Here is a 27,616-nt window from a genome sequence, read left to right on the forward strand (position 1 = left end):
GATAACGTGGACGGAACGGCAGGCTTATCGCTGCAAGGTCGTGGATCGTTGGTTAGTTGCAACACAGCGAAAATTCTATTATTACCCAATGATAAAAAGGACTGTCCAGTCAAGGTTGTATACAAATATCTTCTTTATTATTATAACAACAGACAGTTCTAGCGCACTGCAAAATGCAACCCACCCTGTAAAGCAGTGGCCTTCAAACTTTTTGACTTGGGCCCAACCCTGACCAAAATGTTGGCAGGCTGGGCCCCCCAAAAATGCCAAAATGCCCTGAGAGCTTCTCGCTCCGCACTTCACCAGTCTCTACTGACTGGGCGCACTTGGTCCCCTGCCCCTCCCTTTCCCTCCCGCACTTGCACGATCTGTATACAGCCCTGCCTGAAGATCATCTGTCTCTTCTCCCTTGTCTTCACCCCTTAATGTGCACTTGAAAAAAATGCAGAATTGCCAGCCTATTTGATGTATCTAAACTGTTAAATGTATCATAGTCACTTAATCTGCCTGTGCAGACCGTTATCGTCTCAGAAATTCAAGGGCTCTGAGCGACTGTTGTTTTCCCCGTGTTCCTTCCCTCCTTGAGCGTTTTGAAACACTTGGCTGTGTATAGGCGCTATATAAATAAACATTACCATACCAATGGACAGTATGTACAAATAACTATGAACTAATGCGTGCCGTCACCGCACCCTACTCCCAGTACAGTCCCTAGGCTCCCCCACCTGCTCCCATCACAGTCGCTGGGCTCCCTCATCCCACTCCTACCCAGTCCCTGGGCTCTCCCCACCCCATCGCAGATCCTGGGCTCTCCCCACCCTGCTCCCACCACTATCCCAGTGCTCCCACCCCTATCCCAGTGCTCCCACCACAGTCCCTGGGCTCCCCCCACCCCATTCCTAACACAGTCCGAGGGTTAGTGGGAGCTGGTGAATTTTTTAAGTAGAAGGCCATACATATTTTCCACAAAAAGGCCATATCGACCGAGCGCAGTGAGGGAGCCCAAACCAATCAAGGGGGATTCAGGAGCCCCAAACCAATCAAGGGGGGCTTGGGGCTCCACCACTGTGAATTTTTTTTAAAGAATGGTTTAAAATGTTGCATTTTAGAGCATACTTTAAAAATAAAAGGGTAAAAAGCCAAACAGTTTGCAATTGGCACTGGCGGGCCAAGGGGGAAAGCATGATATTTTTGACTGGACATCTATGATGGTTATCCAGTAAAAAAATATACCATCCCTGTCCCCTGGGCTCCACAGCGCCACCGAAGGAGAGCTGATTTTGGCAGGTGGGTAAGTAGATTGTGCAACAAAGGCATTTTTAAAATGCCTTAATTGTACAGCCCTCCTTCCCCCCTCCTTGCCAAAATCAGCTCAACAGAGCAAAACAAACACACACACACACACACACACACACACGCTCACTCACACAGCAATCACTCTATCATTCATACAAGCACCCATCACCATACACTCACTCATAACACAAGCATTCGCTCATCCATACATACATTGAAATAAAAAATAAAAACATAAACGTACCTTCTAGAGGGGTCTGCGCATGGGTGCTGAAATGCTCCAGGTTGCTCTGTCCATATGTGAGAGGTGGCGCAGGAGCTCCCCCTCGCACATACAGTCTTGTGAGGATAGCTCAGGGGCAACGTTCTCGCCTTGGAAGCAAGACGACACGGAGCACCACAGGTTCGATCCCCGGGTCCGCGCTTAGAAACCTCTGGGTATTAAGCGCGTTATGAATAACCCATCATATCCTATCATATCAAACATGCAGTGTCCCAGCCAAAATTTCCAATGAGCTATGAAAAACTGGCAAAGCAAAACTCCCTCAGCCTTGCATGGCTCAGTGAGCATGTGTGACTGGGGAACTGAAAGGTCAAAGGGAAACACTGTTTCCCTTTGACAGTTCAGCCAGCCCAAGAGCACTCCCTCAGCTGGAAAAAGCAGCTGAGGGAGTGCTCAGTGTTTCACTGGGCTGGCTCCTTGTCTCCTCCATAATGGGTGAGGGGGCCACTGGGTGGATGCCCCCTCGCCCTTATGGATGAGCTGCCAGGCTCGGACTGGCCTATAGGGCCCGTACCAAAAATGCTAAATGCTAGTGTAGGGCAGTCCGAATGGGCCACTTTCCTGGCCAATGTGGGCCAGTTTGATGAGTTACTTCACTATGCAGCTTTTAGTTTTGACCATTGTTGCTGAATAAATATTCTCGGAATATCACAATTAGCTTACATTTTAACAAAAAACACCGCTCCCCCCCCGGGTAGTATTCAAACATTTGTGACTAAAGGAATACATATCCATTTGCAACTGCAGGATGCTTTTTCATTGGTGCCGGAGACAGTTTTATGGTCCAGTCCGGCCATGTGAGCCGCCCCTGCCCATTTCCCCCAATCTAAAAAATGAAAGAAATTTAATTTTCTTTTTTTTTGTACATTTCATGCTAGGCTCTCGCGCCCCACAGTTTGAAGCCCTCTGCTGTAAAGGACCTTATCCTCTACCTTTTTAATGACATCTGCAATACCTTTGACATTGCTCCTGTAATCATTTGCCTGATCATCCCAGTTTACAAACCCAGAATGTATTTATTCAAAAGTCTGCTTTCTCTATGTTTTCCCTTACAGGATGTCACCTTCGTGTTTTAGTTGTGTGCATTTTTGTTAGTTTATTTGAAGATTCCATTTTTTTAGATAATTTTGGTACTACAGCAGTATTGTTGTTTGGTTTGCTTCCGTACCAGTTCATACTCCTCTAGAGGTGTATAGCCTGCCCTCAACCTGGTGAAGGAGGTATGTCTGTTGGACTGTGCCCTTTTCACCTTTATGATCGGATCACTGATGGTTTAGTAGGAATGTGGGGCTCAGTAGGAGTTTTATTCACTACTCACTACTACAGAACAGTAGTCATTTTGTCACAGTGATCTGGAGCAAAACAGTGAAAGCAAGCATCACAGAATCTTTTGTGGCAACAGAGGCGTGGCCGCCTATGTGGTGTGCTATGCTGGCTTAACCAGTCCTTGTGTGCTCTTATATTCAACTGCCTCTTAACGAAGGCCCTGAAGAAGGAGAGAACTCCAGTTTACCTTAGCAGATAGAGACCCTTTCCTAGCGTCTGTATTATCATAAATCAAGGTAATGATGCATTTAATCTCTTCATATAGATTCAACACCAGGACTATCTTGTAGTTGGCAGCAGTCCAGCCTTCAGCAGTAGCTGCTTTGTATTCATGCATTGGTTACTATATGGCATGTAAGAATCCCAGCAGCACAGTACAAAGGGACCTTAGTAAACCACTCAATCATGCATGTGTGCATTTCAGGGTATGCCCATTGAGCAGTGATGTGCTCATGATAGGGATGTCTGCCAAATTCCTCTGCGTTGCATGCCAGGGGCGGCTATGCTGGCGCTATGAAAGGGGGGCACTGTGCTTGGTGTAGTAGGAAGCCACTGTATTTTGCTTCTGGTAGCAATGGTTCCGCAGCATGGGGACCATTTTAGTTCCACAGTTGTTCTGCCCAACCAGTTTATGGAAATCACAACAGGAACCTTCCATTTCAGCAAAAGGTGCAAAAATAGGTTGAAGCCAAAGACTCCCATAATGTTTAGAGGTGATGAAACTTTTTCAGAATTTTGCAGTATAATTGTTAGCAGGTAAGTAACTCTCCCTTTTGATGAAACAAGCTAGCGTAAATGACTGTACAATGATTGTATACTGCTTACCCCACTGTAACCCTCTGCCACGCGAGACAGCAGAAGCCTGAGAAGTTCTCCACCGCCTCACAGACTCACCTGCCTTCTTCTTCCCACTAGCCCCAGAATACAAGTGAAATCCTTAATGACCAGGTGGTCGGTATCAGCGTGGAGAACACACACGTGGAAAACCTCCAGGAGCCCGTCAATCTCACCTTCCACCACCATCATTCTCAGGTGAGCCACTCTCCTCCACTTGCATCACCCTCTCGCCACTGCTGAACCTGGACCTTTTATCCTCAGACTCCTCCCCCTCTGCTAGTGTTTCTTTTGCCTGGGCCGACACACAGTGGCTGGTCTTACTCTCTGCATTGCCCTGGGACATATGTCCACTGACAAAGTTGAAGAATTGTCCAAAAGCCCTTTCATGGACTCACTAGTCAAAGATTCTTAACACAGATAGACGCTGTTGTCCCATCAGTGGGAGCTCGGATGGCGACGGCAGCAAAGCCTAGTTTATTAATGTGTTTGACTATCTCTCCATGCATCTTAACAGGCTTTGGTTGTTCTCTTTATTGTGATGTTGCTTTTGGGCTATGTTTTGTTTGCTTTCAAGCACCATACATTACAGTTGTGTTCCGGTATGTGTACCTTTGGAGCAGTCCCTGCTCTGACCAGAACACGAGGCGAATATTTGACCAGACCTCTCAGCATTTATACAGGATCTGGGGATTTTTTGGAGGTGACTCCAAACTCATTTATGTACAAGTTGACTTTTTTTCTCTGTATTTATTTGGGTGAGAATTGCTTTTTTTTATAGTACTTTGGTATTCCACTCCCAAGGCCTGGTTACCTTGGTCTTGATTATACAGTTCCCTCTGCTCGGCTCACACGCGGTTCGGGGGTTCCTTCCCTTCTTTCTATACGGTGTGGCAGGGCCAAAGCTAATGGTGACCATAGAGCTTAATCCGTTTTGGCTCATAGGTTGTACTTCAGTGCAACCTAGTGAGGTGAAACTACTAGTATGAAGTGTGAATAATTTGGGAAGGGCATTATGGAGGTGCCATCTTTCTACGTCGTTTTGGCAAATAGGTGGTGTTTTAGAGCCACCGTTAGTTCTGGCTCACGGGTGGCAGGTTAGTGCTACCATTCGTTTTGGCTCCTCTTTGGTACTAAACAGAAGGATCCACAGATATTGACAAACATGTGAAATGTGACATGATACTGTCAGTATACAATGTAAGGCACTGGGGTGGAGCGAGGGGAGTGCAAAGGAATTTCCATTAGCAAACCCTAAACTGTTGGCTTTGTGATTGCTTGTTTTGCATGTTTGTGAGACCCTGTTGTGTCTTCTCTGAGCGCCGGCTGCATTTCTTCATGCGGAAGAGGTGTGGTTGCCTTGCTATCGCCCCTCTGTTGAGACTTTGTCCATAATGAGATTTGCCAAGGTTTGTAGGAGGTTAATTGATATGACACCCCATCACCGCCACAGGTCATGTAACTAAGCCCATGGCAGCTTAGTTATGGTCACTGGGATTCACCTGTGAACTTACGGTGCATGGATTGACAATATTTCCATGGAAGTCAGTGGTCACAGGATCCAGCACTTAGTCTGCTAATCTTGCCATTGACTGCTGTGTGTGGCGAGTCTGGTATGAAAGGGAGATGTTGTAATGTAGTCTTGTCTTGCCACTGGCCTGGGTGCTTGCTGTAGAATGTTGGTGCATGAATGCAGCTCAGGAGAATGTTGGGTGGATCTGTGTGTGGATGTTCTGTGAGTGTCAGTTGGGGGCCTGAGCTGGGATGAATGGATGGCCGGTGGGTCTGCTCCTTTGTTAGTGATGTTTATACCTTCCCATGTCCCTGTCAATGTCTACGCATGCTGTAAATATAACAAGAGTAACTGGAGTAATGTACAGACTGTACATATGTGAAATAAAGCCTACCTGGAACCAATCTAGACTACAGCTGGTCTGTGCTTCAGTGATGCATCCTGAATGTCTAGTATAAGGCTTTAGAACATTCTTAGTCTGCTAATCTTGCCATTGACATGCTTCTGGTACTACCGCTATGAGTCCTGAGTAGCGGCTTCTTCCTACGGCTCTTCGTTTGGGGTCTGGACTGATAGTATTAGGTTGTGTGCTCGCTTCCATCAGGTAGGTGTAGTTGCATCTCCCGCTCCAGTCGTTGTTGCCCCTCATCCTTGTTGCATTCTCACTCTATGGGCCTCATCACGAGTTTGGCGGTAACCCTTAAATGCAGCGTTAGCGCTATTACCGCCGCATTTAAGGGTCCGCCAAATCACAGGTTTGGCAGATTTCCCCCAGCTCTGAGCTGGGGGAAATCCGCTGAGATTTCGTGCTCTTCCCGCCAACGGATTTCCCGAAGAGCATGAAAATTCCCCAATGAGTCCAATGGGGAATGGGGAATTCCCGAATGTGCTCAGTGGGGAATGGGCAATACCTGTTCGGCCAAACCCGTGATCTGGCGTTATTAGCGCTGGGGTTTGGCAGTAGGGCTATTAACGCTGGCGCTAAGAGCACCGGTGTTACCGCCCAACTCGTGATGAAGCCCAATCTCTTTATCCTTGTCAGTCTGTTCTTTCCCTCTCTCCCTAATTCATGGTCATCCTTTTTTTCTGAGTCTCTACTGTCCCATCGTTAGTCTGGAATTTTTCGTACTCCTCATCTCTGTATCTTCACTTCCTTGCCTCAGTTTGTACTTTCCCTACGTCACCCTCTCGTGGTCTCTCCCCCTTTTGGTGCAGGTCTTTCTTAGCTCTTTACCCCTATGTCGCAACCCTTGCTTTTGCTTTTCCAGCTTCCATGTGTGTCCGCCTTCCTCCATTCGATTTCGCATGTAGTTACCAAGCCTCAACTCTAGCGTCTTCTCGTATCTGCTCACTTTAGCCCCTTTTCTGCATTTTTGCTGTGTCACACACCATGGATCCCCAAAACACTTCTGTTAATTTTGCACGATTAGGTCAAACCGCACAATCACTAAATGCTTTCTCTTTTTCCCTCCTTACAGAAGTGCCGGGTGCCTTTATGTGTCTTCTGGGACTCGCACTCCGAGAGTAAGTACTAAGACAGAACATGGTGCCTTTAAAATAGGGTGGCAGAAATGCAGTGTCCTGACTTGCCCAGGAAGCTAATGGGACCTGGGAGGTGGGAGGAAGGGTGCACAGATGACAATCCGTCGGGGAAAAGTGAATATTGTCACAACACAGATGAGGAACCAGGCATGAACCTATCCATTGGAAAGGCCACCTCCCCTATGTCCAGCCTTAGGGGAGGTTGGAGTGTTGGACGGGGAATGGGTATGGCTACAGAGTCATCTTTTTGTTGGACTGGTTCAGAAGGGTGAAAAGAAGGACCCCTGCGGAGATCTGTCCAGGCATAGCTCTGCTCCATAGAAGATATAATGCGTGGAGTAAACATCTTAAGCAGATATGTCTGAGGAGATGGAGCTCGTGCTAAGATGAGCTGGGGAGGTCTGTAGGATTGAGCAGGAGGTGTTATGGAAAGTGTGGGTGTCCCCCACGTATTTCAGGAAGTTTTATGGGGATTTCTAATCACGCTTGAGCTACTTAGCCTTTTGAACATGACATGTCATATCCCACAGACACACTCTCAAGATAACTGTCAGAATAGGGTTCTGCCCTGGGGAAGACCTGCTCTCCAGAGATCTGGGGGGTATCATTCTGCTCCATGGAAGATACACTATCCAGAGATTGGTCAGGGTATATTTCTGCTTTAGAGGAGATACACTCACCAAAGATCTGTCAGGATTCTTTCCTGCTCCTTGGAGGATATGCTCTTCAGATACCCATCAGTTGTAGTTTTGCTCCATGGACGGTGCACTCCACAGAGATTTATCAGGGTATAATTCTCCTTCATGGAAGATACGCTCTCCAGATATCTGCCAAGCTGTAGTTCAGGTCCATCGAAGATACACTTTCCAGAGATATGTCAGGGTTTCATTCTACTCCATGGAAGATAAAGGCACCAGCGATCTTCCGAAGCATAGTTCACTTCCATGGAAGATACAATTTCCATAGGTCTATCAAGGTTTAATTTTTCTCCATGGAAGATACACGCCACAGATATCCGTCAGTTATAATTATGCTCCATGGAATATGCCCTCCACAGAGATCGATCGGTATAATTCTGCTCCCTGGAAGATACGCTCTCCAGATATCCATCATGGTATAGTTTAGTTCCATTGAAGATACACTTTCCAGAGAGCTGTCAGGGTTTAATTCTGCTCACTGGAAGATACACGCTCCAGGCATCTGCCGAGGTATAGTTCTGCTTCATGGAAGATGCACTCGCCAGAGTTCCGTCAGTGTTTAGTTCGGCCCTTTTGGGTGGTGTATTCTACAGATAATTGTGGGGTAGAGTATTTATCTATTGGCTGTATTTTCTGCAAAGCTCTTTTGGTGTGCAGGTCTGTTCTATAATGACGTATTCTGTAGTAATATGCCAGCCTTGTTCCTGCTCAATCACTGGTATAATCTGCAGAGAAGCTTGCTTGTGTAGTGGTGACCAAATGGAAGTATTTTCTGCTGAGTTCTATCTGTGTGCAGTGCAGCTCTGTGAGCGGTGTTTTCTACAGAGATCTGTCTGCATGCCCTTACGTTCTATATATTATGCAGTGGGCTGCATGGGAGCAGTGCTACTTCCCAGGGCCTACAACTATATGCGAGGACTGCTACAAGTCAAACATTTTACAGAGTTCTGTTAAATGCAGTGCTGCTCTATTGAAGGTAGATTCTGCAAAGCTCTATTGGGTGTGTGCTGCTCTATTGAAGGTAGATTCTGCAAAGTTCTATTGGGTGCAGTGCTGCTCTGTTGAAGGTAGATTATGCAAAGCTCTATCGGGTGTGTGCTGCTCTATTGAAGGTAGATTCTGCAACGTTCTCTTTGGTGTATGCTGCTCTATTGAAGGTAGATTCTGCAACGTTCTATTGGGTGTGTGCTTCTCTATTGAAGGTAGATTCTGCAACGTTCTCTTTGGTGTGTGCTGCTCTATTGAAGGTAGATTCTATTGGGTGTGTGCTCCTCTATTGAAGGTAGATTCTGCAACGTTCTATTTGGTGCGTGATGCTCTATTGAAGGTAGATTCTGCAACGTTCTATTGGGTGTGTGCTGCTCTATTGAAGGTAGATTCTGCAACCTTCTATTGAGTGTGTGCTGCTCTATTGAAGGTATATTCTGCAAAGCTCTACTGGGTGTGTGCTGTTCTATTGAAGGTAGATTCTATTGGGTGTGTGCTCCTCTATTGAAGGTAGATTCTGCAACGTTCTATGAGGTGTGTGATGCTCTATTGAAGGTAGATTCTGCAAAGTTCTATTGGGTGCAGTGTTGCTCTGTTGAAGGTAGATTATGCAAAGCTCTATTGGGTGTGTGCTGCTCTATTGATGGTAGATTCTGCAAAGCTCTAGTGGGTGCGGTGCTGCTCTATTGAAGGTAGATCTGCAAAGTTCTATTGGGTGTGTGCCTCTCTATTGAAGGTAGATTCTGCAAAGCTCTAGTGGGTGTGTGCTGTTCTATTGAAGGTAGATTCTGCAACGTTCTCTTTGGTGTGTGCTGCTCTATTGAAGGTAGATTCTGCAACGTTCTATTGGGTGTGTGATGCTCTATTGAAGGTAGATTCTGCAACGTTCTATTGGGTGTGTGCTGCTCTATTGAAGGTAGATTCTGCAACCTTCTATTGGGTGTGTGCTGCTCTATTGAAGGTATATTATTCAAAGCTCTAGTGGGTGTGTGCTGTTCTATTGAAGGTAGATTCTATTGGGTGTGTGCTGCTCTATTGAAGGTAGATTCTGTTGGGTGTGTGCTCCTCTATTGAAGGTAGATTCTGCAATGTTCTATTGGGTGTGTGATGCTCTATTGAAGGTAGATTCTGCAACGTTCTATTGGGTGTGTGCTGCTCTATTGAAGGTAGATTCTGCAACCTTCTATTGGGTGTGTGCTGCTCTATTGAAGGTATATTATGCAAAGCTCTAGTGGGTGTGTGCTGTTCTATTGAAGGTAGATTCTATTGGGTGTGTGCTCCTCTATTGAAGGTAGATTCTGCAACGTTCTATGAGGTGTGTGATGCTCTATTGAAGGTAGATTATGCAACCTTCTATTGGGTGTGTGCTGCTCTATTGAAGGTATATTCTGCAAAGCTCTAGTGGGTGTGTGCTGCTCTATTGAAGGTATTCTGCAACCTTCTATTGGGCGTGTGCTGCTCTATTGAAGGTATTCTGCAACCTTCTATTGGGCGTGTGCTGCTCTATTGAAGGTATTCTGCAACCTTCTATTGGGCGTGTGCTGCTCTATTGAAGGTATTCCGGTCAAGTGGCACAGCGAGTAGAGCCGCTTTGACATCTGTGCAGAGCCTGCTGACGCAGGTTCGAATCCCGGTGGGGCCAAACTCAGCCTTTCATCCTTCCGAGGTCGGTAAGATAAATGAGCACCACACACCGTGGGTAATAATAAGCAGCGCTCAGATACCTACGGGGTTCGTAGCGCTATATAAATGCTAAATTATTATTTTTTATTTTTTATTCTGCAACCTTCTATTGGGCGTGTGCTGCTCTATTTAAGGTATTCTGCAACCTTCTATTGGGTGTGTTGCTCTATTGAAGGTATTCTGCAACCTTCTATTGGGCGTGTGCTGCTCTATTTAAGGTATTCTGCAACCTTCTATTGGGTGTGTTGCTCTATTGAAGGTATTCTGCAACCTTCTATTGGGCGTGTGCTGCTCTATTGAAGGTATTCTGCAACCTTCTATTGGGTGTGTGCTGCTCAATGAGAGGTATATTATGCGGAGTTCCGTTCAATGCAAAGCCTTAGTATGCATGGGTGCCAACTTCTGATTTTTAGGAGGGGGTGAGCTTTTTTATTCTTATGCACTTTCCGAATCCTTAACCGTAATGCTGCAAAAGTGAGCATGATTTGCACCAACAAGTTTGCAGAACACTTTAAAATCGTTGGTAAAACCATGGGATTGTGTTGTAAGGCGTCTAGAGGAGCATAGTATAATACTCTGTATTTCATTCAAGAGACTAGTACAGGCAACCCATTCAGAACATGACACATAGTTCATTGAAATGACCCCTATTACATGCAATCTTTCCATGCAAAGGTTTTCTCATGTACAGTTGCCGTCTGATAAATTCATCCGTAATGGTGTCCATGAGGTGCAGTATATCAGAAATGCTGACGACCCAAAATCTGCCCAAAAGAGGGGAGTGAGGTAGGCCATAATGCACGGCCATTCAAGCCACTGCCCCGCAGCTGAGACAGCACAGGCATGCCCGCTAGGAATGGAAACTTGTGTCACGCATGGAACCATTCCTACAGAAATCAGAGGAACCAGTGGCAGTGGGAGAAGGGAACCCAAAGCAACATGGAACTGCAAGGCCATGTGAACCTGTGGCAGAGCCCATTTCAAAAATATGTTTTGGGGCCCCCTTACCTACAGCGCGGAAAAAAAACAGTCCAAAGCCCATGTGGTGTGCTGAAAGTATAATTCTGTCCCAAGGAAACGTACAAGAATCACCGCCCATCAGGTGGGGTGAACATCGAAGTGAAGGGTGGGTGTTTCCTCAGCCCAGCTAGAATGAGGGCCTTGGAGAAGGCTTGCTCTTCAGAGGGCCTGTGGCTCTGCTGCACCTTTTGGAGGACAGCAAATCCCTTCTATGTGGGTATTGATTACTTTTCTGTCTTATACCTTTACTTTCTCAGGGTTTGTGTCTGTGTGCAAATGTCTGAGGGCGGAGTTCCTGCACCGTGCAGGGCCACTTTGCACATATGCACCTTCCCTGCAACAGCCACTCCACACTTGCATTCCCCCGCCCCCTCCCAGTATCCCTCCATCCTCCCACTGCTACCCTCTACCCATTCATCCTCCATCTTCTCCACCTGTCACTCCCTCTTCTTTCCCTCCCTCTCCATCCTTCAAATGCTTCATTTAGCCTCCCTTCCATGGCTGCAACTCATCTCCCCTTCTCTCTCTCCACACTTTACTTCTTGATCCCTTCCTCATTATTTCTTCCCAGACCTAGTTACCCACACTCTCTCTCCCCCACCCTGCCCTCCATCCTCTACTCTCCACCTTTGCTACCTCGTGCCCATTCCCTCCCTCTCCATGTCTTCACCTACCTTCCTCCCTCTCATACCTTTCTTCCTCTCCTCTCCATATTTTCCTCTCTTCCATTCCACTCGTCTTTTAGGCAGCTGGGCTGCCTTGTTGCATGCAGCGTTACACTGCGGGTACATTAACATGCTGAGCTATCTTATTGAGTTCGAGTAAGTGATATCCAGTTTAAATCGGCCAGGGGCATGTGATCTGGGAGCTGGTGGGGGCTGAATCACCACTTAATAGAGAGAGGGAGACCGAGACAGCCGCAAAATCATGGAGGTGTTGGGGGATGGGAGGCAGATCAGAGAGTCAAAGAAAAAGCGAGCGTCGAGAGGTGAGATGGTTGGAAAATAGATTTAGAAAGAAAGAGAACGAGTCAGGAAAGAAAAAACGCACATGAAGTGAAATGCAAAAAGTCAAAGCAAGTAAGATGAAACATATTAAAGAGAAAAAAGAAATAGCAAAAGCAGAACGAGGGGCATGGCATCTCTACAGTCCCCACAAACAGGGCTACGGTGATGTTGAGGCGGCCTTCCCAATTTGAAGTGAACAGCACGTGCTCATTTTGCAAGATGCGTGCGAACACTGCACCAGGCCCGAGCCGAGCAGGACAGGAAGCATAAGGCCTGCCACGCCCAGCGAGGGTGGAGACCGCAGGGGCAGGCCTTCACAGCTCCACACTGATGTGTGTATTCCCCATGCAAGTACTTACATCATCTCCTCGGGGGCAAAATGACATTCCTGCCCCCGTTGTTCAAGGAGAAAGGGACCTCTGAACCCTTTGCCCTGTGCCGATGGGTCTATATGATGGCTCGTCAGCAGACACCTGTACGCTGAGGTTTTACTTAATGGGGAGCATATTTAGCGAGTGAATCCCTTTCTAGAGCAGGTGTCTGCAAACTTTGGCTCTGCAGATGTTTTGGACTACAACTCCTGCCAGCTCTTGCCAGCATATTCAATGGTAGGGGATCATGGGAGTCGTAGTTGAAAACATCCGGAGAGCCAAAGGTTGCAGACCCCTGTTCTAGAGATTAGTTGACATTCCGAAACTAATGTACATTGACCTGAATGGAATCTCTTCGATTGTCCCAGGTGAGACAGGAGTCTGGAACAGTTCCGGCTGCCAAACAGTGACGTCACGTAAGCAGACAGAGTGCCACTGCGACCACCTGACCTACTTTGCTGTGCTGATGGTAAGTACCACCACAATGGAAACCACAATCCCAGACTCGCCAACACGGTTTAGGACAATTGTGGAGGTATATTTGCAATTAGGCTGTCGGGGGCCTGGGCCACAGCAGCAGACTGCCCCTGCAGCAATATGTTTATTTACAATTAATTCACTGTTTGTCATTTTAAATTAAAGATCGTTTGTTTCTCTGAGTCGGCCCGATTGCAACACATCGAAAGACAGCAGGCTCACAACAATGGAAGTGAATCGCAGCCACACACTCTCACACCCAATGCTTTTTCTGTCCCAACTTCTATGCATGGCTCGTATTTACAGAAGCTTTATTGTCATGGTGACTTTTGTACAAAAAGAAAATGAGCACAAACGTGTGTGTGCATTGGGTATTTAGTGATTCAGTCGTGCAACCCTTTGATGACAGGCATATCTCAGATATAAAGGTCTGTGGTCATTCTCGTGATCCCAAAGGGCTTTTTGTTATGCAAATTAGCCAGGAACCCCCATTGATTTTATCTCTCCTGCTGCCCATTATCACTGTGGTTCTTTGTAATCAACATGCACATAAACTCTGATAAGTAATCACTTTGCAGACAAATGTTCATGTTCAACGTCAGATGACTTAATTTTCAAGCCATTGCAAAATTCCAGGTTATTCATTCCAGAAAATGAAGGGTTAAAAAAGCGTGCATCATTTTGCAATATTAAAAGCATGCTTATGCTTAATTTGGGCCAGGGTTCCCACAGGTGGGCACTAAAATGATGTTTAGAAGCAAGCACTACTCTCCATTCCCTGCCCCATGTTTCAGAGGTATGTGGTCGCCGAAAGGATCAAACATGAAACAGGTGTGTAGAAATGAAAATGGCCAAGGGACAAGCCAAATGCAAAAGTGCACGAGGAAGCCTTTGCGATGATGTGAAAAGCTGCAGATGGGCGAGAGAGAAACAGCGTGCCAAGTGCACGCGCCATGTTGCGCAGCTGTGAAAATACGCATCTGAAGCATCCCATCACAAATCAAAGAACAAAAGAGGGCTGAATGGGTCGATCAGAATACAAATGATTCAATTTATTTAAACATATTTCATTTGATAGCTGCCTCAACCGGCTTATAAAATACACATATAAAAAAGCCAACACAATATATTTGTAAAGTGCAATGTGCTAAAAGTGCCATCGATATTTCCCAAATAGTGTTCTAGGAACCGAATGACCCAAGTATGCAATCACCACCGGATCAATAAGGAAAAATAAATTCTTGTTTGTATGTTTTTCGCAATTTGTATGTATTCCTTTGTGAATCATTTCGGAAATCGCTTTTACCTTATTGATCCGGTGGTGATCGACACCTTCATTCCTCCTTTGCTCTTTGATTGCAGATATAGTAACCCTTGAAATGATGGTTTATGGGTTTATCTACCTTCGTTGTGTTTGAAGCATCCCATCAGGAGATCAGTTCAGCCATATTTACATAAGCCTCCCATTGCTAAGTAGACAAAAGGCATCAATGATGGGTTTATTCTGCGTCTTCAAGTGCAATCATCTAAGTCACCTTTGAATGATTTTGTTAAGGTTATGGATTTTATTTATAAGGTGGGAATTTAACAGTAGCTCAAACGACAGCAGCAAATCTATATCTACAACCCGAACATCTCAAAGTACTGTAATGTACTGTACAGTCCAACCAACTCTAAGGAATTAACGCAAATGTAAAGCTACCTTAAATTATAGCTGAAGATAGGCTATCCACTCTTTTCACAAATTGCTGCAGGTGCACGAGTCGCGTCTCCCAGGTGCATCTACAACTAATCATTACGTGCCTTAGCGACTGCTTTCTGACCACCTCACAGAGAGAGCAAATGTACCTTCTTATACCAGCAGAACTGGATCTCCCCCGTGTGGTGTGTTATGTTAATAGTTTTTGTAGAGCGCATTATCACACAAGGCATCTTGGCGCTAGAAAATCAACGATGTAGAACATAAGACCTAACCGTTAAAAGATAAGAGTTTTTAGACAACGTCTAAACTCAAGATGGTTAGACACAGAGGCTGCGGGTCATTCCACAGTGAAGCCGCTGCCACAGAGAACACTGACCTCTGACCCTGGTCCACCTATAAGTAGAAACCAGGAGAAGGCCAGCGGACCAGGAGCGAAGATCACAGCCAGGAAGATAATGAACAAATGTATCCTGCAGGTAATTAGCTCCAAGACCCTGCAGTGCCCGGTGGACCAGGCACAGAGATTTAAAAATCAATTTGTTTCATCACCAGCAACCAGTGTAAGGATCGTACGATAGGAGTGGATTAAGTTTAGCCGAAATCTTAAATACTCCTGCTTATATTTTGAGTTTGGGAACTGCCCCAGGTACCTAGGGAGAAAGCCCCTCGATTTATCGTAAAGACAGAGAGGTTTTGCCAACACTAACCCGCATATCTTCAATAATGAGGATCCAGTCTATACTGTCGAGTGCCTTCTGGACACCCATTGGGTTTGCAATTAAATCCCCTTCTGAGTGCTCACAATCAGTCAGGACTTTAGCCATAAAATACTTTAAGTTCAACAACAATTGGCTAGTCTCCCTATCTAGCATGGAACCTATGTCCTTATATAAAGAATCTGTCTGAGAAAGCACTATTAGCCTGTAGAGCGAGATGAGCCGCAACTCCACATGCATCTGCATGGAGTGGATGCTCAGCTCATATCTCAGGCTCAACACTGGAAAACCCTAGGGAGCCTGAGGACCCTCTTCCAAAGAGATCCCTCTATCTTGGTCCAGTTAATTTTCCCGACCAATAGCCTTATATCCATACCATAAAGCAGAGAAGGCAATACGTTTGTGATATAGAAATGTAACCATGGGACTAATGAACATTTGCAGTACATTGCCAACAATGTTTTCTTCTGGCAAGACAGCTGAAGCACTTTCTTGTTCAGATCTTCCTCGAGCTGGGCCAGTGTCGAAAAAGAATACAACTTAAGGCCCAGATAGACCACTTCCTTCTCTACAGGAATCACATGCTCGCCCAATGACCACTAAAAATATCGGGACATTCTTGCCCGGGCTTCTAAAGACGAGAGCCAATCCTTGGACTTCCCAGACCATGCAGTGCCAGTGTCTCCTCCAAGTCCGCCAGATATAAGTTAAAGAGTAGGGGGGCTATTATACAACCTTGTCTCACCCCCCCCTCTCGCCACCGAAAATGGAGCAGACAGAAGGCCCTCTGCATTTAATCTAACCTGTATGCTAGTATCCTCATACAGGTGAACTATTATTCCAGCAAAGATGACTGGAGACCCCAGGCAGCCAACTTAGCCCAAAGCCACCCCCTGTTAATCAGATTGAAGGCCTTGGACAAGTCTATCCATGCACTGTATAACACTGCGCTCCCCTTTTGACCAAGATCTTTCACAGGCTAAACTCATAATCAATCCATTCAGAGAGGTCGACGGACCCCTCCTGAAGCCTATTTGGTGTTTAGACAGAATCTTGGGCCTTCGACAATAATATTGTAAGTCCCCTAGAACCGCTCCCGCAAACATTTTACTATCAATGTCCAAGAGGGCGATCAGGCAATAATTTGCAGGATTCACCGATCGCCCTTCTTGAAGATAGGAATGATCATGGCTAGCTTCCAGGAAGCCGGTATACACCTGGTCCACAACACCTCCCTAAATAGTGCTAACATTTCAGCCCACAGGTCAATATCCCTGTTCAATATTTGGTTGGTCGGACCATTGGGACCCACAGCCCTTGAAGAAGAAGACCCCCGAATTATATCTAGTATCATTTCTAGCGAGAGATTTAACTTCCAAGTTGTATTCATGGCCAGAGTACTGTGCTCATTGAAAGATTTACTTTACAAGGCACTGAAATGATCACGCCAGGTAGATTCCGGCACAACATTTCTCTGCAGACAGGTTTGGATGGCTTTCTGACTATTGGCAAGTTCCTACAAGGCTCCCAACATCAATTCACCATCTCTTTGATGTTAGAGATATCTGTGCGATCGAGACCAGTTTCTATAATTACTCTGCAGAATCCCCACTTTGCAGTCGTAATCCGCTACATTAATGAACTCCTGGTTTAAGGACTTGACAGCTTTTCACAGTTCTCTTTTCCTCTGCCCTGTTTCCTCATCAAAAAAATGGTGGTTTGCCTGCCTGTGAGGCACTGGACATTGGGGCGGATCCAAATCCCTCAAACATTCAATAAAATTCATTGTTCACAGGCTCTTGCAAATTTTAAATCGGACATACTGTTCACCAATATTTGCAAAGTTCCATTCAAATGAAGTCCACCCCTTCTACATTTTACAATCCTATTCTTTCCATTGTTCACCAACAGGTCAGAGCGAATCCCCTTTTCTACTCTGCATGCTACGGTAGGTGCATACAGGCTTCCCCACAGCCCACAAACATTGAGAAGAAAGGTAACTGCGCCGTATCTCATGCGCACGTCCTTAGTTATTTTAAACCTCTTTAGTTCTCAAGGTTGTTGACTTTTAGATCTGAATAGGCAGTCTGGTTTGTTAAGTTTACCTATCATTCCAAGTAAGTTTCTCAAAGAATGTATTATAATAATAATAATTTATTGTGATATAATCCAACATTTTGACTTTACACAACATAAAACATAAAATACACGAAATATGAAAACGAAAATACAAATATGCAGCAATACAAATACAAACAAGTAAAAATGTAAATAAAATAGAGCATCACAGCATAAAATGTAACACACTGTATCATACAGTTCTGTGAGGCTGGGCTCTTACAAGCACTTAGTGGGTAATTCATTCAGCAGGCCAAACCAAAACAATATAACAAAAAATAAAAACCAGAGTAACAATAAAATTGGAGTATAGAATCATTTAAATATGACTGCAGAATAACTAATGTGTAATGCACATCTGGACTTTACTATACAACTATCAGTTACATTGCCAGATAAAGACGGGGGTGGGGGGGTGGATGAGATCTCAAACATCACAGTCTAATAAGTCAGGCATTAGTGCAGTAACCTCCTTCCAGACTCTGAAAAAGGCAAGCTGGACTGAGATAGAATGGGAATTCAAACAGTAGTCCCAGAAAGACGCAGTAGTGATTGCCTCGTAAGAATGAACCATACTACCGAATGTCCACATATATAAAGGCGCCAATGCCGTACATTGAGTAAGAACATGTCGTGTTGACTCCACCTGGCCAGGCTTGCGGTATATTCGACATAACCTAAGTTCCAAAGTGGCAGTTGGTTTATTTGCAGCTTTAGAATGATCTGTCTAACTTCAGGGGCCGGGCAGAGCTGTAGGTAAGGTTGAATCTTAAGATAGCGGTGCACAACATGTGATACCGCCTCGTATCCTTTCAGCTTTGCCAAGCATGTATAATTCTCACCAGTCCCACCTGTTAAGTTTGTGTTCGAAGTACTTCTTTAGATGGCCTCTCTTTTTGGAATATGGCTAGTCAATCTTCGTGAATAGGGTTTCATTGAGGGTCTTGTAATTAAAGCCCATCAGAATCCTTTCAGAATCGTAACTATCCCCAACCATTGCCAATAACTTACAGGTGGGATCTGCACAAGATTTTAGATAGAAAGACCCCCTGGCACGAAGGGCCATGCCTCATAAAGATGTTAAGCCTAATTCTAGCCGAAGATATTCGTTGGAGCATGTCGGGCTTAGTCTCAGCACGTGGCGCCAATAGTGGCTCTCCAATTTATTAAGACATGTCAAGTCCTGAATGGCAAGTGCTTCGAGGCCATAGAGGATGGCCGGGACAAAGTATTGTTGGTAAAGCTTAACAATCTCGGCCATGCTGTACCCCACCGAGCCACTGGCAAACTTACAGGCTTGAAGCATGAGTGTTTTAGCTAGTCTTTTTTTATTGGTGATGATCCGATCATAGTTGGGACGTGCCTCAAAATCCAAGCCCAAATATGGATAGGATTGAGTATATTCTATGGTGTCCAGTAAGGTGTCAATTCTAGTTCAGCCTATCTTGTTTCCAGCAATCACCATGATGTTAGTTTTCCCCGGGTTGATGGACAGCATTTTGTATTATCATTAGATAATATATTAGTTCTCATCAATAAATAAATGCCATGTTTCCAAGTAGTTTAAAAGCCGTTTTATTCCATTTCCCAAAAGGTATATACTCAAAAGGTACAAGTGCCCTGGCAAACTACTAGGAAACATGACATTTACTTATTGAGGAGAACTAATATATTGTCTAATGATAATTAATTATTTTAGACACTTACCTTGACTGATAGGTAAACTTAACAAACCGGACTGCCTATTCTGATCTAAAAGCCGCCCACTTTGAGAACTAAAGAAGTTTACAATAACTAGGGGCATGAGAAAAGGTGCAGTTACTTCTGTTCAATCATCAGTCCCTACACTTAGAGAGAAGCTGGATTTCTTCCCCCCCCCCCCCACATTAACCTTGTATATTTTGCCTAACACATGTGTAGGCCATTACCATGGCTATCCCCTATAGACCACCAGCCCCACTGCCTCTTGGATCGCCCCCGTAATCATCAATCTCTCTGCTCTTCTCCGGGTTAGGTTGCACTATCGCTAGTGCCTGTGATGCATGGAACCGGTTGTGATGGGTTTTACCACCTCCCACCCTTAAGGTAGGTTCTCCACCATTCACATATGTTATATGTCCCTACTCTCTCTCTCTCTCTCTCTCTTTGTAGCAAATCTCGACCACGGAAATAGACCGCCATCACCAGCGCTCGCTCACCATCATCACCTACGCTGGATGTGCCCTGTCAGCGGTGGCCTCCTTCTTCACTGTGGCCTGCTACCTCTACTCCCACCGCCACAGGTACAGTTGGGTTTAGTGTGGGGAGGGGTTTAAGAGGGCAAGGGTGCATAATCACCATGTACCCGAGATGGCAAGCCCACTGCTAAACTCTGCTCATCGCATACTGTGTAGGCGGCCTGCCCATCACTCACCACACGCACAGCTGTTTGCGGGGCTACCCTCCCTTAGAAGAAAATCAGGGGCTTAGTAATATTGTAGGAGGATAACCGGTATCCATGGGGGCGAGCGTGCCAGCGGAGCAGCCATAACCATCCTGCCATGGCCAATGACTGAGTGAAGTATCATGCTCATTGTGTGGGGTTCTATGTTCTTAGATCACCAGTTTTTTCACCCCCGCAGAGTTTTTTGCCAAATATTTTCTGCTGAAAAAATGAGATTAAAAAAATGTATTATTTGGGGGGTTCCCCCCTAAACTCACTTCCCTATGATCTAGTCCCTATTTCTAACAACCCCTACCCCTTACATACCCTCCCCATATTTTTCCTGAGTTTTTTCAGCTGAACATTTTCGCAGAAAAACACAAAAAAAGCCTGGTGATGTAACAACGTTGTACCGGTGTGTGGTGCTGTGAGAACATGAGAAGCAGGCATTGATGAAAGGTGGAGCTGCAGGCGGCCACACTGTGCAATGAAGTATTAGAATGTGTTGGCATTAGTGGCTGAGGGGGTTTACATTAAAAAAGGGCAATGCGTAAACTGAGCTGAAACGTACCCAGTGTGTTTTTCGCGATACATTTCCACATGTGCACTTTCTTTGTGCACTTTTTCTCGATTTTACTTTGCCCACATTTTTTTGTTTGTTGATGTGTGGGCAGGGGATAGTGGGTGGAGGCTTTTGGAGGTGGCAGGTGGAGGGTGAAGGGTGGGGGCAGTGGGCTGGAGGGGTTTATTTGGGGGGACCCCCATTAAAAAAAAAAAACAAATCGGCCAAAGTCAAAACTAGGAAAAGTGCACAAAGAAAATGCACAAGTAGAAATAGAAGAGGAGGAATTAAAGTAGAACCTTTTAAACAAAATAGTCAGACGACAGCATTTTTATCTTCACAATGTTTGCAAACATGGCTTAACCTCAACAATTCCACGTGCACGGTGTACAGGAAGTGTGAGAGCTGCTAACTGGTCCAGGTGTGCATGGACAGTGTGACCACAATAGTATTAACTGAACCAGACACACAGCAATATTGGGATGGGAGCATTCATAGCAGGCAGGCAGATAGGGGAAGTGGGGCTGCATCTGTACCACCATATCAGGTGTGCATAAAACGGGGGGGGGGGGGCAGAAGCACTACCAGCTGAACTGGGCATGCCAAAGCAGAGCTGCATGCTTTGGGGTCACCTCACAAGGCCAGCGAACCCCCCTCAATTACGCCTATGAATGCAGTCACAATGGGTATCCAAATGCGGGCATCACACACATGGGAACATCAGAGCCCCTTTTCACCCTGTGAGCAATTGTGTTAATCCGGGGTTAGGGGCTGCTGTTTCCAGACATTCCAATGCACGTCCCAGATCGGCAAGGAGGATCCGCATTAAGGTGCATGGGAATCCAATGAATTGCCATGGGCCTGTTTGGAAGAGAGGTGGTGGAGTGGCCACAATGGACAAAGGATACTTTCTGTCTGACTCTCTGTGCATGCTTTTCCACTGGCGTCAGCAGAGGTATGAAATTCATTGGCCAGAATTCTCCTCTCCTCTCTGCTTTTCAGGAAAAGAGAAATGCTTTTTCAACGTGTTTACCTTTTACCACGACCCTTTAAGACACGCGATGGTGAAATGCACTTCCGGCACACTCGTGAACCGGTTGTATAATAGTGTTGGCGGCACACACGCAAGGCTCAAGTCCAGGGGTGGACTGGCCCATAGGGAACCCTGGAGATTTCCCAGTAGGCCTCTGCACCCTGGGCCTCTTTTGTGTGGCATTTCCAAATGTTCCCATAGGAAAATAGCTGGGCTTGCTGACATGTGTAATATGGGGCCACTAATATGGGAAAAATTATTCCAGAGCCTCTGTCAGTTCCCAGTCCACCCCAGCTAATGTCGAGGGTACACCCAGCCGGACGGCGTCCACCCACTTTTTTCATAGGGCGTACCCTGCACCCCTGGGTATTTTAGAAGCTGTGTGTAAATTGGGAAACACTGGCTGGCTTTTTTGAAATTATGAGTTTACACCATCCGAGGAGCGGAACCGCGGTCGTCCAGCTCGCAGGCAGGGCACTTCACCACTGCACTAGATAAACTGACGAACAATGACAAACAACTATAGGGCAAATGTCACATTTCGGGACAGCTTGTTACAGAGAAAACATTATTATTGGAGTTTAAAACATGCACACCTTTTCATGTTTTCAAACACTATTAAAAGAAAATATCCTCTCTGGGTTTTTTGTGTGTTGATTTTATGAAAGGCAAATGCCATTTGTCCTGTGCAATGTGTGTGGTTATGCAAAGCCAACTGAATTACACATTTCAGAGAACAGGTATCTAAAAAGCACATTACTTGCCCTATTTTTAGAAATCCAATTCTTTGTGAATCACACCCAGTAAATTCAAAGACCCGTCAGATCCAGACTCAGTTGTGGCTCCAAGGAATGGATCTTAGTCCTGAGCTGGTGGAGGATATTCGATCCCATTGTACGGGGTTTCACTCTGTTCCGGTGTCTCTCTCTCCCCTTTGCAGGAATAAAGCGAAGGATCGCACCATTCCGATCCACATGAACCTGCTCGGTGCCATCTTCCTGCTCAACCTGAGCTTCATGCTGAGCTGGCCCCTGTCCTCCATCTGCGTAGAGCCCGCCTGCCAAGCCGGAGCCCTCTTCCTCCACGCCTCCCTGCTCTGGTGCTTCGCTTGGATGGCCATTGAGGGCTACAACCTCTACAAGAAGGTGGTGGAGGTCTTCAAGGACTCCAGCAACATGCTCAGGCTCTACTGCCTTGGATGGGGTGAGTGTCTCCTCAGTCTCTGTCTGGCCAGAGAAATGTAGGAGAGCGAGAAGGAGAATTAGGCAGCAAGAGGGGGGCACATGGAGATGGGGGCAGAGAGGGTGTCGGAGAGTCAGAGGATAGACAGAGGGAGGGAAGTCAGAGAACAGTGGTAAGAGACAAAGACAGGAGAGCGAGAGAAAAAGAGACAAAGAAAGGAAAAACAGACCAGCAGAGAAGAGATGAGGGAGAAAGCTAAAGAAAGAGTGAAACGAAAGACTGTAGAGGATGGGAGGTGAGCCACTGAGCCACAGAGAGAAAAAAAAGAAAATGAATGAGAGTAAGAGTATAGAGCGAGAGCAGAGAGGGACAGCTCATACACAAGGGACAGTCAGCAATCATTGACTGGAAGGAGACGGTCTAGGAAGAAAATCAGATGCGCAACAGGACGTGCCGCAAAATGAAAAAGAACGATAATCTGGAGAGTTGAGAAGGAGAAGGGCAGTGTGCAGTGCCTCTCAGAATTGGAAGGTTGAAAATAAACCCATGTTGTGAGAAAGCGGGCAGGGTTCTTGACCCCTATGAGAATGAATTAGAGAAGAAACCTCCCCCACCGAAAGGAGCCCATGGGAAGAATTGTGCTGCTCAATTGGCCAAGAAGAAGGATTTTTGGCCACCCATTGTCGTTTTACTCTAGTTTCCTAGTAGATAAATCATCTGGCAAATGTGCTGTCTCCTCCTCTTTCCTATAACCTGTCCCCATCTCTCACAACAGTCTCTTTTCTTCTCTCCCAAGGGGTTCCTCCGACTGTGGTGTTGATAACCTTCTCCATAGACCAACAGATCTACGGCACCTACACGATCAAGCTGACGGACGCGACAGAGGGGGTCTCCAGTGCCACCATGTAAGAATATTCTCCCCATCCCTCCCTGGAGAAATGGATCTGAAGCTTTGAGGGCGGGCTTCCCCCAGAGAGGGGGACTATCCGCAATGTCCTTTCTGTTCATTTGTTTTGTGGATCGTCCTGGGTGGTTGATGGGTCTGTTGCAAATCCTGATAGTTTCTGCTTCTTCGCTCCAGTCTCCACTACAACAGACCCCCTATGTCTGCTGAACACACTCTACTAATAAGCCCCACCCAAGTCCCAAATCCTTGCTGCCCTTCCAGTCTTTTGAAATGCCCCATCAGCACCATTTCTGGGTGCAGTCATTAGACGCTGTTGCTTATCTGATCTTATCTGATGTTGTACATGCTTCACCGATGTTGGATCACTTTCATTGCTGAGCTCTCTTACAGAGCCCTCTTCCCATCATTTCCCTCTATCCGTTCCTCATATCATCATCGCTTCTGGCACCGGTACCGTCATTAGGCTTGGATTCCTTCTCGTGCGTCCCTGCAGCCAACGACACAGTCTATTGGCCTCTGTTGCGCTTCAGCCCTGAGACTTTTCTGCCATCATTCTATGAGGACTATGTCAGACCCACCCTCTGTGCCTGTTAAATGCCCTTTCACCCTGAAAGCTAGACCCAAAGCTCTTCTGCCCTCAATCCCCCTCACTCAGGGATGTATGGAAGAACATTAACCCTTTCTGAGGTGCTTCTCATACCCACTGTGCCTTTCTTTCTCATGCAGGTGTTGGATTACAAACCCTACAGTCCACTACGTAGTGAACCTGGGTTCCTTCAGCGTCATCTTCCTGCTGAACACGCTGATGCTGGTCGCCATGGTGAGAGAAATCCTGAAGCTGAAGGCCAAGAAGATGCAGCAGAAACTGCAATATGCCTGGACACTGATCGGTCTCAGCTGCACCCTGGGGTTCACCTGGGGCCTGGCCTTCTTCTCATTTGGCGCAGTCTCCTTGCAAGTCATGTACGTCTTCACTATCGTCAACTCTCTACAAGGTAAGTTTGTGTCATTTTTCTGGAAAGCTAAGCGATACATGCAAAGAGCCCACTAGTAGAATGCTTTCTAGTGGGGCAGCAGTGAACTACAGGTCATTCTTCCAGGTGTGATCTCTCACTTCATTAGTGACAGAAGCCTCTTTAGTGATATGAGGGATATCCATGCTGCTGTAGAAAAGAATTCACTCTGGGATGGTAGGCTTTTCTTAGCCCACGCAATGCTGTTAGATGTTTCTTCAGGGGGGAGTAAATAGGTGCTGTATTGTATTGTAGTTGTCATTTGTATAGCACCTTTTATCATTATTAAGTCTCAATGCGCTGATGGTGGGACCGAAGTCAAGAGTGTTGGAGGTCACGGAGTAGGATTAGAATGCATGTGTGCATTTGGCCAAATAAGGCTTAGCAGGGCTGGCCAGGCTCCGGTAGAAAGCAACCCATGAGGTCAGGCATGGGGATAGGTGCTGAGAGGAGTCAGGAGATGGTGTGAGTGCTAGAGACTCGCTATGTGTCCAGCGTGCCCGAATTTGTCATAGTCTTTGCTACATACTGATGTGTTGAGGCGTAGTCTAGTGTAAGTAGGCGGAACAATTATGTGACCAGCGAGATCGAATAAGTTGTTGCTGTATTCTGATGTGTGCGGGGGCCATGCCTGCTGCCAATGTCCTCCAGAGCGATGTGTTATACGTACCTAGCAGTTCCGGTGGAAATTTGTTGCACGTGTGTCCGATTAGGTAGTGGCTTCCTCTGTCAATTCTTTTGGCTGCGATAAAACGGTTAGCAACAGTCTATGCTTCACAAATTGCCACTAGCTATACTTACAAGGTCTAAGCATGGAGAATCTTCCCAGATATTGTGCATGTACTAAATCTTCACAATTGTTACCTTTACCATCGGAGGCCATCTTTATAATTCATCCAGGCACAATAGCAGTCTATCCTGTGAGATTCCAGACTAGTTCTTGATTGCCTTCGCGGATTAAGGCATGAGAAACCCCCACCTGGCCTTCGGGCGCAAGACATTGGCATGGCACACAATTCCTCCCATGACAATGCCCTGCTTTACATCCCAATCTATCAGAGTGCGGTGGTGGTGCTGTTCTATCTCAACCACTTTGACTGCGATTTGTCGTTTTCCTCATACGTGCCAGGTGCAGTGCAGACTAATCAATCTCTGACATTTCATAGTGTGAAAACGAGATGAAGGCCTGTGTTTCCAGCTGGTGGTGCTTGTGGGAACCAGGTTCATGATTAGTGTTTGGGGGTGTGTGAGGTGAAAGCCAGTGCCCCAGGTGCTATTAGGTCGGGGCCATGTGAAAACGGTGCCACCTGGTGGTGAATGTTCATATGCTCGGATTGGGAATTGGAAGGTTAGGGACAGGTTTCATGATAATGGGGCAAGTAGCCAGGTTTTGAGGATTTATTTGAGGATTTATTTGAAGGAAATGTAGTCCTTTGTGTGGCAGATGTGCAGAAGAAGAGTGTTCCAGATCATAGGAGCTAGGATAGAGAAGGATGAACCGCCAACTCTAGTGGAGTGGTAAGGGGGAATAGTGTGGAGGAGAGCAGAACCAAGCCTGATTGAAGGTTTCTGGGGGGTTGGTAGTGGATGATTTATTTCTGTAGGAACTCTGGCCATGTATCATGGAGGACTCGGGGTGTGATGCACATGGCTTTGAGGGTCGCGCTCTTAGGCTGATAGGGAGCCAGTGTAGTACTCTGAGGGCAGGGGTGATATGTTCTCTGGGTGAGAGGGCAAGGAGCAGTCTGGCTGCTGTGATGTGTGTTTTTTGGAGTTTCCTGAGCTGGCATGCTAGGACACTGAGATAGAGGGAGTTAGCATAGGTGTCTAGGTGGGGAATTTGGGTGGTTTAACCATGATGGATATATTCGTGGCCGAAATGACCGTAAGCATTTTGACCAAAAATACACATTTTTTTACAGTAATTTCTGCCACAAACATATCCGTCATGACACCCCTCTAACCCCCATCACCCACCTATATTTCCCCCCATTTTCACTATTTAATGTGCAACACTCACGCAAGCTGCCCTCCATCTCCTCTGCTGCGATGCCAGTTCTCTAATGTGAACCAACGCCTCAGGATCATTTTTTTCTTTTACTTTATTCATGGGTAAGCGGGGAACACCCCTGCAAACCCTGATACCATTGTGGCGAATAAGGGTGTGGGGGGACACCCCTGCAGCCCCCGCTGCCCATATTAGTTACAATGGCACTGTATGGTAAATATGTTTGTATTTTTCAGCTGTACATGATTTTCATACAGCCAAAATTCGAACGTATTTACCATACAGGACTTTTTATACAGTCTTTTGGGCCAAAGTCTAGGTGGTAGGTGATGATGACCAGTATTGCAGAGACTCTTTGAGGATAGGCGAGATAGGGAAATATTTGCTTTAGGATGCGTAGGTGGAAATGGCAAGTTCTCTGTACTGATTGGATGCGTTTGGAGAGAGATAGGTCTCCGTCCATGGTGCATCCAAGATTTTTAACGGAGGATGAGGGATGAGATGGCAGGTGAGGTTCCCAGTGCTTGTGGCCATGGTATAGGTTGGGGAATGAGAGCAGTTTTGCCACATATTAGGATTTCTGATTTGCCCAGATTGAGGAGAAGGTGATTGGTCATCATTCATAGGTCCATAACTGAGAGGAACGAGGTGAGATCCGTAAGTGGGAGGCTGGAGTCTTAGGAATTTTGAAAATGATCTAGGTGCCATCTGCGCAGTAAGGTTGTGTGAGCAGATGAGAGCCGGCAGTTTGGCTTAGGTAGATGTTGAAGAGGAGGGGTGAAAGAGAGGCTCCTTGTGGGACCCCTTTCGTGATGGGGTGAGGGGCAGAGGAGAAAGGTGGGAGGAGAATGATTTGTGAACGATTCAAAATAAATGAGGCGATCCAATTGAAGGCAGAATCTTAGATGTCTAGGGT

The 27,616-nt window shown here is 46.1% G+C and overlaps 1 protein-coding gene across 3 annotated transcripts in view; it reads left to right on the forward strand.

The window, feature by feature from the left end:
• ADGRG1 (adhesion G protein-coupled receptor G1) overlaps positions 1-27,616 on the forward strand; it is a 422,546-nt gene that overhangs the window by 384,876 nt on the left and 10,054 nt on the right. For all 3 annotated transcript variants that reach the window (XM_069654230.1, XM_069654221.1, XM_069654239.1), the window contains exons 8-14: positions 3,821-3,937; positions 6,731-6,776; positions 12,929-13,029; positions 19,725-19,855; positions 22,531-22,793; positions 23,569-23,677; positions 24,406-24,674. In XM_069654230.1, the coding sequence (XP_069510331.1) occupies positions 3,821-3,937; positions 6,731-6,776; positions 12,929-13,029; positions 19,725-19,855; positions 22,531-22,793; positions 23,569-23,677; positions 24,406-24,674 (1,036 nt within the window). The remainder of the gene's footprint in view (positions 1-3,820; positions 3,938-6,730; positions 6,777-12,928; positions 13,030-19,724; positions 19,856-22,530; positions 22,794-23,568; positions 23,678-24,405; positions 24,675-27,616) is intronic.

The sequence above is a fragment of the Ambystoma mexicanum genome, chromosome 1p (genome assembly GCF_040938575.1).
Source record: "Ambystoma mexicanum isolate Mex_15411 chromosome 1p, UKY_AmexF1_1, whole genome shotgun sequence".
In the NCBI taxonomy this organism is placed as follows: Eukaryota; Metazoa; Chordata; class Amphibia; order Caudata; family Ambystomatidae; genus Ambystoma; species Ambystoma mexicanum.